Consider the following 19,427-nt stretch of genomic DNA (forward strand, 5'->3'; position numbering starts at 1 on the left):
GAACCAGGCTATGTGGGGTGGCCAGTCCTCTTCTGGCTGTGCCGGGTGGAGATTATAACAGAACATGGCCAAGATGTTCAAATGTTCATAAATGACCAGCATGGTCGAATAATAATAAGGCAGAACAGTTGAAACTGGAGCAGCAGCACAGTCAGGTGGAAGTTGAAACTGGAGCAGCAACATGGCCAGGTGGACTGGGGACAGCAAGGAGTCATCATGTCAGGTAGCCCTGGGGCATGGTCCTAGGGCTCAGGTCAGTTGAAACTGGAACAGCAGCATGGCCAGGTGGACTCGGGACAGCAAGGAGTCATCATGTCAGGTAGTCCTGGGGCATGGTCCTAGGGCTCAGGTCCTCCGAGAGAGAGAAAGAGGAAGTTGTGTCAAGAGATATAGTACTAAAACACTTGAGCGTCTCTCTTGATCCTAGGTCCTGGCAGAGTTGTGCAGACTCAGGACAACTGAGGTTTGGAGGAATACGCAGGTTTAAAGAGGAGTCCGTAATTTGCTTTCTAATAATCATAATCTTTTCCTCAAAGAAGTTCATGAATTTATCACTGCTAAAGTGAAAGTCATCCTCTCTTGGGGAATGCTGCTTTTTAGTTAGCTTTGCGACAGTATCAAAAAGGAATTTCGGATTGTTCTTATTTTCCTCAATTAAGTTAGAAAAATAGGATGATCGAGCAGCAGTAAGGGCTCTTCGGTACTGCACGGTACCGTCCTTCCAAGCTAGTCGGAAGACTTCCAGTTTGGTGTGGCGCCATTTCCGTTCCAATTTTCTGGAAGCTTGCGTCAGAGCTCGGGTATTTTCTGTGTACCAGGGAGCTAGTTTCTTATGAGACATTTCTTTAGTTTTTAGGGGTGCAACTGCATCTAGGGTATTGTGCAAGGTTAAATTGAGATCCTCAGTTAACTGATTTTTGTCCTCTGGCGTCCTTGGGTAGGCAGAGGGAGTCTGGAAGGGCATCAAGGAATCTTTGTGTTGTCTGTGAATTTATAGCACGACTTTTGATGTTCCTTGGTTGGGGTCTGAGCAGATTATTTGTTGCAATTGCAAACGTAATAAAATGGTGGTCCGATAGTCCAGGATTATGAGGAATAACATTAAGATCCACAACATTTATTCCATGGGACAAAACTAGGTCCAGCGTATGACTGTGACAGTGAGTGGATCCAGAGACATGTTGGACAAAACCCACTGAGTCGATGATGGCTCCGAAAGCCTTTTGGAGTGGGTCTGTGGACTTTTCCATGTGAATATTAAAGTCACCAAAGATTAGAATATTATCTGCTATGACTACAAGGTCCGATAGGAATTCAGGGAACTCAGTGAGAAACGCTGTATATGGCCCAGGAGGCCTGTAAACAGTAGCTATAAAAAGCGATTGAGTAGGCTGCATAGATTTCATGACTAGAAGCTCAAAAGACGAAAATGTCTTTTTTTTTTTTGTAAATTGAAATTTGCTATCGTAAATGTTAGCAACACCTCCGTCTTTGCGGGATGCACGGGGGATATGGTCACTAGTGTAGCCAGGAGGTGAGGCCTCATTTAAAACAGTAAATTCATCAGGCTTAAGCCATGTTTCAGTCAGGCCAATCACATCAAGATTATGATCAGTGATTAGTTAATTGACTATAATTGCCTTTGAAGTAAGGGATCTAACATTAAGTAGCCCTATTTTGAGATGTGAGGTATCATGATCTCTTTCAGTAATGACAGGAATGGAGGTGGTCTTTATCCTAGTGAGATTGCTAAGGCGAACACCGCCATGTTTAGTTTTGCCCAACCTAGGTCGAGGCACAGACACAGTCTCAATGGTGATAGCTGAGCTGACTACACTGACTGTGCTAGTGGCAGACTCCACTATGCTGGCAGGCTGGCTAACAGCCTGCTGCCTGGCCTGCACCCTATTTCATTGTGGAGCTAGAGGAGTTAGAGCCCTGTCTATGTTGGTAGATAAGATGAGAGCACCCCTCCAGCTAGGATGGAGTCCGTCACTCCTCAGCAGGTCAGGCTTGGTCCTGTTTGTAGATGCAGAAAAGGCATTTGATTCAGTGGGGTGGGATTACCTATTCCAAGTTATGGAAAGATTTGGTTTCAACAAAGAAGTGATACAGTCTCTCAAGTGTACCTAGATCAATGGATGTTTTACAAACATTTGGAACATATTCAGGGTATGTGCTTTACATACACAAGACCCAAGCCCTAGTATATAATTATACCCCACAGGAAGAGCTGAAGAGAAGGTATAACTTCACCTGGACCTCCTCATCCATTAAATATCTGGGAGTAAATTTACCAAAAGATACACCCAAACTTTATGACGTGTATTACGATCACATCAACAAGAAAATATATGATGACCTGGACAGGTGGAATTCACTTCCCTTAGATCTTAGTAGTAGAATTGAAACAATCAAAATGAACATCCTGCCAAGTTTACTGTATTTGTTCCAATCACTGCCCATAGAAATCCCGCCTAAACAGTTTAGGGAATGGGATAAACGGATATCAAGGTTTATCTGGAACAGTAAGAGACCAAGAACTAGATATACAACACTACAGTTACCAAAAAATTGTGGGGGTATGGCCTTACCAAACCTAAAAGATTATTATGTGTCAGCCCAATTGAGACCTCTGGCGTGTTGGTGCAATTCAGAATACGACTCCAAATGGAAAGACATGGAGACTACTTTGACAGAGATACCCATACAGTCAGTTTTGGGAAATAAAGACATGGAGACTACTTTGACAGAGATACCCATACAGTCAGTACTGGGAAATAAGGACATGGAGACTACTTTGACAGAGATACCCATACAGTCAGTACTGGGAAATAAGGACATGGAGACTACTTTGACAGAGATACCCATACAGTCAGTACTGGGAAATAAGGACATGGAGACTACTTTGACAGAGATACCCATACAGTCAGTACTGGGAAATACAGGACATGACAGAGATACCCATACAGTCTACTGGGAAATTGGAGACTACTTTGACAGAGATACCCATACAGTCAGTACTGGGAAATAAGGACATGGAGACTACTTTGACAGAGATACCCATACAGTCAGTACTGGGAAATAAAGACATGGAGACTACTTTGACAGAGATACCCATACAGTCAGTACTGGGAAATAAGGACATGGAGACTACTTTGACAGAGATACCCATACAGTCAGTACTGGGAAATAAAGACATGGAGACTACTTTGACAGAGATACCCATATAGTCAGTACTGGGAAATAAGGACATGGAGACTACTTTGACAGAGATACATGGAGACTACTTTGACAGAGATACCCATACAGTCAGTACTGGGAAATAAGGACATGGAGACTACTTTGACAGAGATACCCATACAGTCAGTTTAGGGAAATAAAGACATGGAGACTACTTTGACAGAGATACCCATACAGTCAGTACTGGGAAATAAAGACATGGAGACTACTTTGACAGAGATACCCATACAGTCAGTACTGGGAAATAAGGACATGGAGACTACTTTGACAGAGATACCCATACAGTCAGTTTAGGGAAATAAAGACATGGAGACTACTTTGACAGAGATACCCATACAGTCAGTTTAGGGAAATAAAGACATGGAGACTACTTTGACAGAGATACCCATACAGTCAGTACTGGGAAATAAAGACATGGAGACTACTTTGACAGAGATACCCATACAGTCAGTACTGGGAAATAAGGACATGGAGACTACTTTGACAGAGATACCCATACAGTCAGTACTGGGAAATAAGGACATGGAGACTACTTTGACAGAGATACCCATACAGTCAGTACTGGGAAATAAAGACATGGAGACTACTTTGACAGAGATACCCATACAGTCAGTACTGGGAAATAAAGACATGGAGACTACTTTGACAGAGATACCCATACAGTCAGTACTGGGAAATAAGGACATGGAGACTACTTTGACAGAGATACCCATACAGTCAGTTTAGGGAAATAAAGACATGGAGACTACTTTGACAGAGATACCCATACAGTCAGTTTTGGGAAATAAGGACATGGATACTACTTTGACAGAGATACCCATACAGTCAGTTTTGGGAAATAAGGACATGATAAAATAAATATACAATAGACAAAATCAGTGGATTAATTTCTCTCTGAAGACATGGTTTAGGGTAGTTAAGCAAAAATAATTTAGACAGAGAGATCAAACTGCTGAGTTGGCCCGCATACGACCCCAGCTTCATCCCTGCAACTCAGGACAGCAGATTTAAACAGTGGACGCAGAAAGGCATCACATCATTCAGTACAATTATAAGGAATGGGGACCTAGATAACTTCCAGGACCTAAGTAAAAAACATGGCTTGGATAAACAAGATTTTTACAGATACCTACAAGTTTGACACTATTTCTTAGGGGAGATAAAAGTGACTGACCCTCAAGCACCTCAAATTAATCCAAGTATTCACTAACGCATACAACTTGGGGAGTAACAAAAAAACTACTTCAAATCTTACTTGGGTATTCAATCCTCAAAGAAACATTCTACAAACTGTATTTAAAAGAAATAGGAGGAGGAACTTGACATTGAAGTAACTGATGAAACATGGTTGAACATATTAGAGACTCAACAAAGCTCCACCAACTCAAGGTCATGGAGAGAATTCTGTTGGAAGAATGTTATACGTTTCTTCATATCACCTAAACTGAAATCAAAACAGACTGGCTCACTACACCCTTGTTAGAGAGAATGCGGTCTATTGAGGGCAGGCCACTCTCATATCTTTTGGACTTGCCCCGCAATCGAAACTTACTGGGGAGAAATAAGATCTAACATTGGAAAAATAATGGGATTTGACATAGAACATATTTTCATTTTTTTGTACATGGGTGAAATACCTGATAACTTACACAATAGAGAAAAGTACCTCTTGAAGGTCCTACTGGCAGCCAGTAAAAAGGCTATCACTAGGAAATGGCTACAAAAAGACCCTCCCACAGTGGCACAATGGATAGACATTGTAGAAGAAATACACCACATGGAGCGTATGACCTTTGCTTTAAGAACTCAACAGGAGAGAGGTCAAGAATACTGGGAAAAATGGGTTTCGTACTTGGAAAAGGTCTAATTCAAAGATGTCAATGTAACTAATATGATGATATGATGATGAAGGTATGAAGTGCACTGTAACTGCCAGATCTTTTTATATTTTTTATTTTATTTGACTTTATCTGTACTTTCTTTGTGTTCCTACAATAAAAACTAAGTATAAAAAAAGACTCCAACTCTCAAGAGACTCAGATTGATGTTTATTTAAGTTATTGATTGGTTAAAGGGACAGATATGGAAGCAGTAGAGCTGTGTTTAGACTCCACTTGTCTTTCTATGTTTGCTCTGGGACACATGGATGCCCATGGATTATCAGTCATGGGCATTCGTTAATTCCTGTGGTTTCCTCTGTGTTTGTTACAGTGTTATTTCCCTCATGGACACACACAAGGATGTCCAGACATGTTTGTTAGAGCAGTGCTGAACCCACTAATGAGATATGTTAGGATTACAGAGTGTTGTCGCCATCTAACATTTCGAGCTGTTTTAGGGGGTTTATAGGGGATGAAGCATGCTCTGACTCCCCTGGCACTGGCTGAAACTCTATGGATGCCTGAAGGAGAAAGCTTTGAGTTTAGCTGAACCTATGCATGACCACAATTTCTCACCCGACAGCACATCCTCCTTAGATCCCCTAAGTTTCTTCCTGTGTGTGTGTGTGTTCTGTCTCCATCAGATGACTTCCCTCTCTGTCTCCTGAGATAAGACTAGTGTTCTGAGTGAGTTTACACTCTGCTGCTCTATTCCTTATGCAACAGGCTGGGACACACGCGCACACACACACACACACACACACACACACACCCACACACACACACACACACTAGCGGCCGCAGGGCCATACGCGCAGCTCGTAGTCTGAGTGCAGGAAGAGGCGGCTCTGGTAGTGATTGAATGCAGAGTGAAAAGGCTTGTTTCCCAGCATGTGGTGCATCTACCATAAGAGCAGACTCATGCACACACGTGCACACCAGATCCTGCACACACATGTGCTCTACTGTACACATACACAAACGCACGAATGCACGCAGACACACACACACACGCATTAGGAGGTACTATCCTACTTGAGTGGAGTGTGTTTCTGTTTGTGTAAGTATGTGTGTGACCCTTAACCCTAAACTGCAGTTCTCTGTCTCCTCAGCAAGTGATCTCTGCCATCAGAGCGGGCATCAACCCATCAGCGAACTCATCCAATCAGACAAGTCTGTGGGACCTAAGCTCATCCTTTTTCTTCGCTGGCACTGTCATCACCACTATTGGTGAGTTTGGTCAATAATCAGTACTCTCTGATCCATAATCAACCATCAGCCAGACTTTTATGTTATCAATGCTGTGTCAACGCTATATACATTTTTTAACTGGTAACTTTCAGCCAGGCTGTTAAAGTAGTGGTACTTTCATAATAAATCGATCAGAATATCCATATAAAATAAAATTGTATTGGTTGCATACACATATTTATCAGATGTTATTGCGGGTGTAACGAAATGTTTGTGTTCCTAGCTTTAACAGTGCAGTTATACACTGTATATATGTATACTCCGGACTCCGATGTTGCTCGTCCTAATATTTCTATATTTCTTAATTCCATTATTTTACTTTTTAGATTTGTGTATATATATATATATATACAGTGGGTCAAAAAAGTATTTAGTCAGCCACCAATTGTGCAAGTTCTCCCACTTAAAAAGATGAGAGAGGCCTGTGATTTTCATCATAGGTACACTTCAACTATGACAGACAAAATGAGAAACAAAAATCCAGAAAATCACATTGTAGGATTTTTTATGAATTTATTTGCAAATTATTGTGGAAATGGCCAAGCAGCTGCACACAAGCCTAAGATTACCATGCGCAATGCCAAACGTGGGCTGTAGTGGAAAGCTTGCCGCCATTTGACTCTGGAGCAGTGGAAACGCTTTCTTTGGAGTGATGAATCACATTTCACCATCTGGCAGTCCGACGGACTAACGATTGGCGAATGCCAGGAGAACGCTACCTGTCCGAATGCATAGTGCCAACTTTAAAGTTTGGCACTATGAGGAGGAATAATGGTCTGGGGCTGTTTTTCATGGTTCGGGCTAGGCCCCTTAGTTCCAGTGAAGGGAAATCTCAACGCTACAGCATACAATGACATTCTAGACATTTCTGTGCTTCAAATTTTGTGGTAACAGTTTGGGAAAGGCCCTTTCCTGTTTCAGCATGACAATGCCCCTGTGCACAAAGCAATGTCCATAGAGAAATGGTTTGTCGAGATTGGTGTGGAAACTTGACTGGTCTCCACAGAGCCCTGACCTCAACCTCATCGAACACCGCTTGGATGAATTGGAACACTGACTGCGACCAGGCCTAATCGCCCAACATCAGTGCCCAACCTCACAAATGCTCTTGTGGCTGAATGGAAGCTTTGATGCACTTGTACTGACCTCGCCTTCTGGATGGTAGTGGGGTGAACAGGCCGTGGCTCGGGTGGCTGAGGTCCTTTGAACGTTTTGGCCTTCCTGTGACACCGAGTGCTGTAAATGTCAAGGAGGGCAGGCAGTGTGCCCCCGGTGATGCGTTGGGCAGACCTCACCACCCTCTGGAGAGCCCTGCGGTTGAGGGGGGTGATACAGCCCTACAGGATGCCCACAATAGTGCATCTGTAAAAGTCAAATATCTTCAGCCTCCTGGAGTTGAAGAGGTGCTGTTGCACCTTCTTCACCACACTGTCTGTGTGGTTGGACCATTTCAGATTGTTAGAGATGTGTAAGCTGAGGAACTTGAAGCTTTTTGCCTTCTCCACTGCAGTATACCATTGTTGTGTCATCTGGAAACTTGATGATTGAGTTGGGGACATGCGTGACATGCAGTCATGGGTGCACAGGGAGCACAGGAGGGGGCTAAGCATGCATCTTTGTGGGGCCCCTGTTTTGAGGATCAGGGTAGTGGAGGTGTTGTTGCCTACCTTCACCACCTGGGGGAGGCCCGTCAAGAAGTCCAGGACCCAGTTACACAGGGCAGGGTTCAGACCCAGGGCCCTAAGCTTAATGATGAGCTTGGAGGGTATTATGGTGTTGAAGGCTGAGCTGTAGACAATGAACAGCATTCTTACATAGGTATTCCTCTTTTCCAGATGGGATAGGGCAGTGTGTAGTGCGATGGCGATTGCGTCATCCGTTTATCTATTGGGGCGGTATGCAAATTGCAGTGGATATGATTCTTAACTAGCCTCTCAAAGCACTTCATGACAGAAGTGAGTGCTACGGGCTAAAGTCATTTAGTTTAGTTACCTCCACTTTCTTGGGTACAGGAACAATTGTGGACATGTTGAAGCCATTGGCGACAGCAGACTGGGATAGGGAGAGATTGAATATGTCTGTAAAGACTCCAGCCAGCTGGTCTGCGCATGCTCAGAGCACGCGGCTAGGGATGCCATCTGGGCCGGCAGCCATGCAAAGGTTAACATGCTTAAATTTCTTACTCACTTCGGCCACGCAGAATGAGAGCTCACAGTCCTTGGAAGTGGCAGTCGCCCACGTGTTTCTGTGTTTCTCTCGAAGTGGATGAAGAAGGTGTTTAGCTTGTCTGGTAGAAAGACGTCAGAGTCCGCGACGTGGCTGATTTTCCCTTTATAACACGTGATTGTCTGGAGTCCCTGCCACATACGTCTTGTGTGTGAGCCATAGAATTGCAACTCCACTTTGTCACTGTTCGGGCGTTTTGCCTGTTTGATTGCCTTATGGAAGGCGTGACTGGACTGTTTGTACTGAACCATATTCTCAGTCACCTTGCCTTGTTTAAATGCAATGGTTCACACTTTCAGTTTTGCGCGTATGCTGCCATCTAACCATGGATTGTGGTTCAGATAGGTTTTAATCGACACGGTGGGAACAACATTCTCTATACACTTCCTGATGAACTCAGTCACCTTGTCAGTGTATATGTTATTCTCAGAGGCAACCCGGAACATATCCCAGTCTGCGTGTGTAGCTCCCTTCAGTAACCACGAGCACAACCGTTCCTTGATTTTAACTGGCGGCTTTATTCTGTAGTTTTAGTCAGAATTATCACCTTCCGTAAGAACTATAAAGTAAATGAAAAATACAGTTAAGCACCCTCTTACAACCTTCTTATCTTACGAGTGACTTATTAGCTTGGTATAACTCTGAAGTGCTTACACACATAACAGTTTAAACGGCACTATAACAGTATCATATTAAACACATGAATAAAGGAAAAATACCTCATTGGCTGCTCATTACAGAAGGGTGGAAATCAAACTTCCTGGCATGAATTCACACTTCATCCCAACATACACGCTGCAACCTTTATGAACTACACCCGATGACATGAAAACTTAGCTAACACAGCGCAGGATTGCCTTCCCTCCAAAAGTGTGTTGCTACAATAAGGATCCCCGTTACAACAGTATTAGCTACGTAGTTCCGCTTGTCTTATTATTTCCCCTGCACAGCAGACACGTAAACAATTCAAACAAAAGACAACAACATAACCTCTAAGTCTGTCAGTTACAGCGTGATCAAAACAATCTTGAAGCATGGATTCCGATTGGTCAGACCAGTGTTGAACAGGCCTATAGGAAGTGAAAGGTAGAATGGAGGCGTGATCTGATTTGCCGAAGGGAGGGCAGGGGAGGGCCTTGTAGCCATCCCGGAAGGGAGAGTAGGAATGGTCAATAATGTTTGATGCGCGAGTATTCTAGTGTGGATTCATGAATAATGGGGGTTCACTGAAGTGCTTAGTACTAACTGAGTGTAATTTCTAATCAACACCATACATACTAAGGGATTGTCATAAATCCCAAAGGTGGGTATGAGTCTGAATTTTTATATCTCTTCACAGCTTTGGCATCCCTCTTCCCGTCGCTTTACCGTACTTGTCAGCTCCAGCTGTAAGAGCTTAGCTGCAGAAAGGAGAAAAGTGTGACACACACACACACAAACAGACACACGGGGCCTCCGCTAGTCTGATAGCTTGTCTGGAACGTGTGTCTGCTGGGCCCGGTTCCAAACCTTTTCCTAGGCACTTGTCTTTGCGTCTTTAAATCCCACTAAGAGGAATGGTGGGAGAGAGTCAGATCTATAGTTCCCTCCATCAGTGCTTTTCTGACATTTGATGATAGTCATTTGGGATGTGAGTACGGAGTTCTATTTCTCCCTTCACTGCAGCACAAGTCATGTTTGAGATTGCTGTTTGTTGGAACCAGGCAATTGTGTTCACTGACATAAGACTTCTAGATTTCCAACTAAAATTGCTCTAGTTTTAATGCTTTTTTTATCTGCAGGACAGTTCTGTCCTTTCAAGTTGTTTGATTTTGGATCTCAGTCTGACTAAACAACATCATGAAAGGCTTTTTTCTCTGTTTTTCTTTACAAATGTTTGTGAACTGCTTTGATGTTGTTTGACTGCCTTTGTTTTCAAGGGGTTGTCCACAGGTAATGTTAGATATCCTTTAACTAGGGGAACTTCCTGTGAACTTGACAGACATAACACCACTTTAATGCTTTAACAATTTGTTTGTATTAAATGGCCACACTTTGTCTAGCCATTTAGACAATCTTCCCTGCTAACTGCTGCTTTTGCAGATATGCAGCCATTGCTTAGCTCATTGAATAGAGGAGAGGTACAGTAGAAAGAATATAACACACAATTGGGTGATTAATTTTCTCCCATTATCTTTTTCATCCCACTGCCCAGAAACAAAAGAATAGACTGGCAGACTTTCTCCAACAACGAAATGGCTCACAGTTCATCTCCACGATAACAATTAAAGCCTTTTGGTTAAATCGTGTTTACAACTAGCCTTCTTCTATCTCTTTCTCTTTCTCTCTGCTGCAGTTGCTTCTTTGAATCAATTAGAGATGGTTGAACAGAATCCTCTCTGATTAATTTACCTTATAATGATTAGTTTGGGAGATGTGGGGGTAGAAGAGGTCTAATTGGTTATCAGGCGTTCTCTGGCTTCGCCTGGATTTCAATCTATCCAGGAAGTGAATTGAAACAACTCTGGATTGTAATTGTTTTCTCTCTCTTTCTCTGTCTTTGCCATCTATATCTGACAGTGAGGCAGAGGCAAACAATTCAATTCATCACAATGGGCTTTTCTCCTGGGAACCCTCATTTAGTCCTCCTCCTATAGCCTGTCTCTCCTGTGAAGGCTGCATCTCCATGGTGTGAAAATCAAACAGCTCTCAGAGGATTTATCCATTTAAGGCACAGAGCTGGTAAATGAGAGAGGTAGTTAACGTTGAAGGGTTAATAGTTCATTACAGTGTTCTGTTCTGGTGTTGTATCTAACGCTGCTTCTCCCCCAGATCTTGTACCCCCAAGTACTGTACACGAGAGACGAGAGGGTGAATTATCCACTTTAAGATAAATAATGGATAGATAAATAATGGAACTTTTGGTATCCAAATGGTGCCGACAAACACCATGAATCTTGAACCAAGTTTGCTGAACTCAGTATACAGTTACAGTAACTAGGCCATGGTATATCTGTTGTCACGCCATCCATAGGGGCTCAAATGTGTCTCAATAAAGCCTAACGAGCCTGTTCCCACTGTAAAGGCTAATGAAGCGGCTCACCTTAATTACTTTTTAGATCCTGCATCTTAAAGTACATTCATTTCCAGAGCAGTGACGTCATTCAGCTTTTATTGTCCATCTGCAGTCCCACTGGTCCCACTGAGAGGGGCTACGACAGGTTGCTATGTGTGTTATGGCATACACTGTATTGTCTTGTTAATTAGCACGTTGCTATTGCGTGACTTGATGAATGATAACCTATTACAGTACAGATGTAGGATCTTCATTTTATCAACCTGTTGAAGGAGAACTCTCCTGTAATGCTGGACATTTAAAATGTGTAGTGTAATTGAGGTTTATAAAAGCTTCTGAAGTTTTTAATTCCCACTTTGACATTTCAGATTTGATTTTTCCTTATGAAAAATTTATCAACCCCTGTAAAAATGTGAATGTTATTATAATCCACATAATAATTCACAATTCCTGTTGCTGCAGGATTATTTTCCAGCTGTAGCAAACTGGCTCAAATTAAGATCCTACATCTGTATGTGTGATGACACACTGTACTTGATGTGGAGTATGTGTGGATAATGGCGGTGGAGGTCTTGTCAGGTGTCATCACAGTTCTCACACACAGTTCACACACTGCCTCTTTAAGGCCTGAACACATTTTAATTTGTGATGTACTGTATTCAGTGTTAAAAATCTGAAGCCACATTTTAAAAACCCACAGTAAACTATGCTCTAATCTACCAGCTTTAGCTTGTCAGACATGTCTATTGCTTTCTACCCCTCTCATTTTCTCTCTCTCTCTCCCTTTCTTATAGCTTTACACTCTACACTACTCTCCCATCAAATGTCTTTGATACAGAGAGCAGAGGGTTACTCTTCAGTTGTACAGAAGTCAGTGACTGACAGCCTATAGTAATGTTTCACATATTTCCTCGCCATCTCCGGTGCTAAAAGGGTTTTCTCCTTCAGAAACTCTCCTGATTTCCTCCTCTCCTCCACTTTCCTCCACTCTCTGCCCATGTAGTCCTCTCTTTCATCCCATGAAAGGAGCCCTCCCTCCTGAGTAATGACAATAGCTACTGACCCTGGAAATGGGCTTCTCTCTCTCTCTCTCGCTCTCTCTCTCTGTCTCTCTCTCTCTGTCTCTCTCTCTCTGTCTTTCTCTCTCTCTCTCTGTGTATCTCTCTCTGTGTGTGTCACGTTAGATTCATTCAGCCAGAGGAAATCTTAACCAGAGATTTTGCTGATGCTGAGAACAGGAAGTGTCAGCAAGTGCAATGATACAACACGTCTATTGGTTATTTCATTCAACATGCCAGACAGTGCTGATTGGCATCTGATTGGCATCTGTCTCAAATAAATAAATAATAAGACATGAAGTTAAAACGCGAGAGCAATATCTATCCTCCTCACCACATGCATGGGGTGTAATGACTAATGTTGTGTCCTGTTGAGTTCTGATTGTTTGAGTGCAGCAATTAATGAGGCGTGATTGGTGTGTGTGTGGCATGTGACTGTCTGTCAGGAAGTGAAGCCACAGAGCCATTAGACTCCACCCTGCAGGCCCTTCCTGTCCTGTCCTGGCTCAGGAGTCTACAGTCTAAACAGGTGGAATTGGCTGATGGAATTGGCTCAGTTGCATGTAGCCTAAAGGCGGTTTGGCTTTTGGGAAATCTACTCCTTTTAATGTAAAGTGGTGTAATAAAAAATATATATATATTGTCTAAATATACAGTAGTTCCTTTAATATCTATTGAAATTCCAATGGCAATTGGATTTAGATTTGGTTACATCCACTGACTCTACTTACAGTATTTAATGAGGAGAGTGATTCTGTGCTTTGAATGATAGTGTTAATGTGTCGTTCAGATTTTTGTAATTACTATAAGCTGTTTCAGACCAAAGGGATTTTGAATGGCGCTGTTGTAGTACATGAAGGGATTTGTGAATGAGTGTTCAATTTGTTTAGTGCTAAGGGTTTTTTGAATGGGAATCATAATGGCCTTTGCCTGATATATGCATTTCTTGCTGCAATTAGATGGTGGATTTTCAATGGGGATCATTCACCACACTGAATACAGTAGTGCAGCCTAATTGGTTAAGTGTGTGCCTGTAGAGCCTTCCGAGTGGCGCAGCGGTATAAGACACTGCATCACAGTGCTACCTGTGCCACCTGAGATCCTGGGTTCGAGTCCAGGATGTGTTGCATCCGGCCGCGACCGGGAGACCCATGGGGCGGTGCACAATTGGCCCAGTGTCGTCCGGGATAGGGGAGGGTTTGGCCGGCAGGGATGTCCTTGTCCCACTGTGCACCAGCGACTCCTGTGGTGGGCTGGGCTCAGTGCACGCTGACACGCCAGGTGTACAGTGTTTCCTCTGACACAGTGGTGTGGCTTCCGGCTTCTGTGTTAAGTGGGCATTGTGTCATGAAGCAGTGCAGCTTGGTTGGGTTGTGTTTCATAGGATGCATGGCTCTCGACCGTAAGGACTCTGCTGAGGAGTTGCAGCGGTGAGATAAGACTGTAACTACCAATTAGATACCATTGAATTGGGGAGATAAAGTGTGTGTGTGTGTGTGTGTGTGTGAAATGCACAGGTCTGCAGTGTGAGCTCCTGGAGGTGAGAGGAGGGTGTGTGTGAATTATAGATGTGGCACTGGCTTGCTGATCCTTGTGATTAGGCTCTCTCTACCCCTCTAAGCCAGTTAGTGTAGAACTCCCTCTACTCATTCATTCTCTCAGACTGGTTAATGCTGCAGCTTTCAGTTGACATGATCATGATCTGCTTTGTCTTCACATCCTAAATCACACAGTTCCTGCAATTGCTTGAATGAGTTATTGTTAAAACATGGATGTTTTTAAGTCAAGGCACTGGAGCACTCAAAAATTATGCTTGGATTATTAGCTATTCATGATTCTTTCAAGATATTTTCCTGATCCGAAAATTGAAGGGTCAGACAGGACGGTCGTTTAGTCATCACCTGATGTCCCCCTAAAAGGGGTATTTTAATGGAATCTTAATTGACAGATTTACACTGAGTGTACAAAACATTAGGAACACCTTCCTATTATTGAGTTGCACCCACCTTTGCCCTCAGAACAGCCTCAATTCGTCAGGGCATGGACTCCACAAGGTTTTGATGCGTTCCGCAGGAAAGCAGGCCCATGTTGACTCCAATGCTTCCCACAGTTGTGTCAAGTAGGCTGGTTGTCCTTTGGGTTGTGGACCATTCTTGATACACACAGGAAACTGTTGAGTGTGAAAAACCCAGCATCGTTGCAGTTCTTGAAACACTCCAACCAATGCGCCTGGCACATTCACCCTCTGAATGGCACACATACACAATCCGTCTCAATTGTCTCTAAAATAATGATTTAACTGGTCTCCCTTATATCTACACTGATTGAAGGGGATTTAACAAGTGACATCAATAAGAGATCATAGCTTTCAGCTGGATTCACTTGATCAGTCTTCACCTGGCCACAGAGCGTTTTGTACACTCAGTGTGTATTTTAATCCGTTTTTCTTCAGGTCTATCCTATAGAATCACTGTGTGTGCTGAATTTCACCCCAGCTGAGCAGCAAATATAGAATATATTAATTAGTAGCTCCTCTTGGTTAAGGGAAACCAATTAACTGAAATAAACTCAATTCAATCCTCAGTAGGTCACACGACAAGATCTGAATAGTTCATTTAAATTGTTTCTTGGAATACTTCATATACATTGGGGGGGGAAAGTATTTAGTCAGCCACCAATTGTGCAAGTTCTCCCACTTAAAAAGACGAGAGAGGCCTGTAATTTTCATCATAGGTACACTTCAACTATGACAGACAAAATGAGAAAAAAAAATCCAGAAAATCACATTGTAGGATTTTTAATGAATTTATTTGCAAATTATGGTGGAAAATAAGTATTTGGTCAATAACAAAAGTTTATCTCAATACTTTGTTATATACCCTTTGTTGGCAATGACAGAGGTCAAACGTTTTCACACACTGTTGCTGGTATTTTGGCCCATTCCTCCATGCAGATCTCCTCTAGAGCAGTGATGTTTTGGGGCTATTGCTGGGCAACTCCCTCCAAAGATTTTCTATGGGGTTGAGATCTGGAGACTGGCTAGGCCACTCCAGGACCTTGAAATGCTTTTACGAAGCCACTCCTTCGTTGCCCATGCGGTGTGTTTGGGATCATTGTCATGCTGAAAGACCCAGCCACGGTTCATCTTCAATGCCCTTGCTGATGGAAGGAGGTTTTCACTCAAAATCTCACGATACATGGCCCCATTCATTATTTCCTTTACACGGATCAGTCGTCCTGGTCCCTTTGCAGAAAAACAGCCCCAAAGCATGATGTTTCCACCCCCCTGCTTCACAGTAGGTATGGTGTTCTTTGGATGCAACTCAGCATTCTTTGTCCTCAAAACACGACGAGTTGAGTTTTTACCAAAAAGTTATATTTTGGTTTCATCTGACCATATGACATTCTCCCAATCTTCTTCTGGATCATCCAAATGCTCTCTAGCAAACTTCAGACGGGCCTGGACATGTACTGGCTTAAGCAGGGGGACACGTCTGGCACTGCAGGATTTGAGTCCCTGGCGGCGTAGTGTGTTACTGATGGTAGGCTTTGTTACTTTGGTCCCAGCTCTCTGCAGGTCATTCACTAGGTCCCATTTGGTTCAGTCTTGGTAATGAGAATAATTGTCTGGAATATAAAAACGTGCTGCCGGTGCCCAGGACTGCATGGAGCTGAGAATCCATTGTCCAATTCAGGGTTTCCCAAACTCTGTCCTGGCCCCAACTCTGTCCTGGCCCCTACTCTGTCCTGGCCCCTACTCTGTCCTGGCCCCAACTCTGTCCTGGCCCCAACTCTGTCCTGGCCGCAACTCTGTCCTGGCCCCAACTCTGTCCTGGCCCCAACTCTGTCCTGGCCCCTACACACTGCACAGCTGATTCAAACACCCAACCCATCATCAAGCTTTGATTATTTTCATCAGCTTTGTAGTGTGAGGGCAAAAAACAAAAACGAGTTTGGGAACCCCTGGACTAGTTAACCTCTTCCTGTGTGTTTGTGTGTGGGTGTGGGTTCATGATCGCTCCTCTCTCTAGGCTTTGGGAACATCGCTCCCCACACGGAGGGGGGACGTATCTTCTGTATCATCTATGCCCTCCTGGGAATCCCCCTCTTTGGCTTCCTGTTGGCTGGTGTTGGAGACCAGCTTGGGACCATCTTTGGGAAAGGCATCAACAGAGTGGAGAAGATAGTTGGGGTGAGTTTTAAACGTTTCATACAGTCAGGTCCAAAATTATTGGCATCCTTAATAAAGATGAGCAAAAAATATTGTCTAAAACAAGTAATACAGATTCTGAGCTATATTGTATGCTTAATGTTTTTTGAAAATTACATTATTTTATTCTAATGCAATTGCTCAGAAAAAGAGATTTCGTAGTATTTTTTCTCTCAAAAAGATGCATATGTAAAAATGTTTTCAATACTTTTCAATACCTCACCTTGCGAGGATAACAGCACTGAGCCTTTTTCTAAAATGTTTTATGAGATTAGAGAATACATTGGGAGGGATGTTGACCATTCCTCCATACAAAATATTTTCAGATCCTTGATATCCTTTTTCTGCTCTTATGGACTCCACTCTTCAATTCATACCACAGGTTTTCAATGGGGTTCCAGTCCAGAGACTGAGATGGTCATTGCAAAATGTTATTGGCAGAGGAAACCAGGTTTTAGTAAAAAATGTCCTGGTATTGGATAAAGTTTATGATGCTGTTGACCTTAACAAGGGCCTTAGGACCAGTGGAAGCAAAATAGCCCCTTAACATCAAAAATCCACCATCCTATTTTACAGTAGGTATAGGGTTCTTTTCTTCTTATGCATCCTTATTTCGACGCCAAACTCACCACTGGTGTGCGTGGCCAAAGAGTTATATTAACATGTCATCTGACCATAGCACTGGATCCAATCAAAGTGCCAATGCCATTTTAGCAAATTCCAGGCATTTACATTTGTTGGATGACATGAAAATAAGAGTTCTTTGTCCATACACACACACTAGTGGTTGAGTATTTGTTTTTACCTAACCAGCTTCTACACCCCCTCAGTTAATTTCCAACGCATAAGGAGATTTTCAATGCAGAAGTAGTTTGACCATTGCTGTCCATCACTGAGCTGCGTGTTCTTGAGCTGATAAAAGAAAAATGCATTATTTAGGTTGCCATGACAATGGCTTCTGGAGACCACACTTACAATACAGACTATTTGAGTGGTTACCAAGCTCACATGAGGATATGGATTTTTTTCCCGATACATGTAGTATCTCTTCCTCTGGACTGAATATTAACAGCAATACTACAAGAGTCAAAAGAAGAGCTTGGCTGTGTTCCTGTAGCAAACATGTACAGCCAGTATTAATGCCAGTAAGGAGAGTCTTTCCCTCACTGGAGGAGACCTATTACCAAGGTACTCTGCTCTTACTGTTCACTGCACACACACACCGTGTGATTAGAGAGGACCATTTCTCAGCCAGGAAGACACATACTCTATAAACGGAACAAGAGCACAGTGTTATAGTGAGTCATTCATCTTCCCCTCCCTGCCCACCTACAACGACTCACAACGAGGTACAGTGAGCCGCACCAATCCAAAACCAGCCACAAGGAGCGGCATGTAAACCTGGGCTATCAAACACGCCGTAGTGAGGCACCAGCCAACACAGAACTCACTGAGACAGCCACAATGACTGTTTGATGATTTCTCTGTCCTTGTTGGAACTATTACATTGACTGACTAATAGTGTTTTGCTATATTTTCCCCGGGCTGGGCCTATAGCTTCTTTGTTTATTAGTTACAGTAGCCATCTAATAGACCGCTCTCTTTAATTATTTAATTGAAGGCTCTATAAGATGAGCTTTGATTGATGTGTTTCTCTGCTAGTGTTGCCCATAGGGAGCAACAGAGTAGTATGGTACTACATCATCCAGCAGGAGAGCCACTGTGAGTCTAAGCCCTTCGTTCGCGATAACTACTAAGCTAACCATGGGTCATTTGAATTCTAGGACCCATGTAGGGATAAAAACATGTATTTATTTATTATTTGATAAATTATTGAATTTGGCCTTTACTGCTATGGTCCATAGAAACCCATTAAAATCAAATCAAATCAAATGTATTTATAAAGCCCTTCGTACATCAGCTGATATCTCAAAGTGCTGTACAGAAACCCAGCCTAAAACCCCAAACAGCAAGCAATGCAGGTGTAGAAGCACGGTGGCTAGGAAAAACTCCCTAGAAAGGCCAAAACCTAGGAAGAAACCTAGAGAGGAACCAGGCTATGTGGGGTGGCCAGTCCTCTTCTGGCTGTGCCGGGTGGAGATTATAACAGAACATGGCCAAGATGTTCAAATGTTCATAAATGACCAGCACGGTCAAATAATAATAATCACAGGCAGAACAGTTGAAACTAGCGCAGCAGCACGGCCAGGTGGACTGGGGACAGCAAGGAGTCATCATGTCAGGTAGTCCTGAGGCATGGTCCTAGGGCTCAGGTCCTCCGAGAGAGAGAAAGAAAGAGAGAAAGAGAGAATTAGAGAGAGCACACTTAAATTCACACAGGACACCGAATAGGACAGGAGAATTACTCCAGATATAACAAACTGACCCTAGCCCCCCGACACATAAACTACTGCAGCATAAATACTGGAGGCTGAGACAGGAGGGGTCAGGAGACACTGTGGCCCCATCCGAGGACACCCCCAGACAGGGCCAAACAGGAAGGA

The 19,427-nt window shown here is 43.1% G+C and overlaps 1 protein-coding gene across 1 annotated transcript in view; it reads left to right on the forward strand.

The window, feature by feature from the left end:
• Positions 1-19,427, forward strand: part of kcnk2b (potassium channel, subfamily K, member 2b) — a 49,259-nt gene that overhangs the window by 7,654 nt on the left and 22,178 nt on the right. The window contains exons 2-3 of the mRNA XM_065026318.1: positions 6,236-6,353; positions 16,745-16,905. Coding sequence (XP_064882390.1) covers positions 6,236-6,353; positions 16,745-16,905 — 279 coding nt within the window. The remainder of the gene's footprint in view (positions 1-6,235; positions 6,354-16,744; positions 16,906-19,427) is intronic.

Source organism: Oncorhynchus nerka, linkage group LG13 (assembly GCF_034236695.1).
Source record: "Oncorhynchus nerka isolate Pitt River linkage group LG13, Oner_Uvic_2.0, whole genome shotgun sequence".
In the NCBI taxonomy this organism is placed as follows: domain Eukaryota; kingdom Metazoa; phylum Chordata; class Actinopteri; order Salmoniformes; family Salmonidae; genus Oncorhynchus; species Oncorhynchus nerka.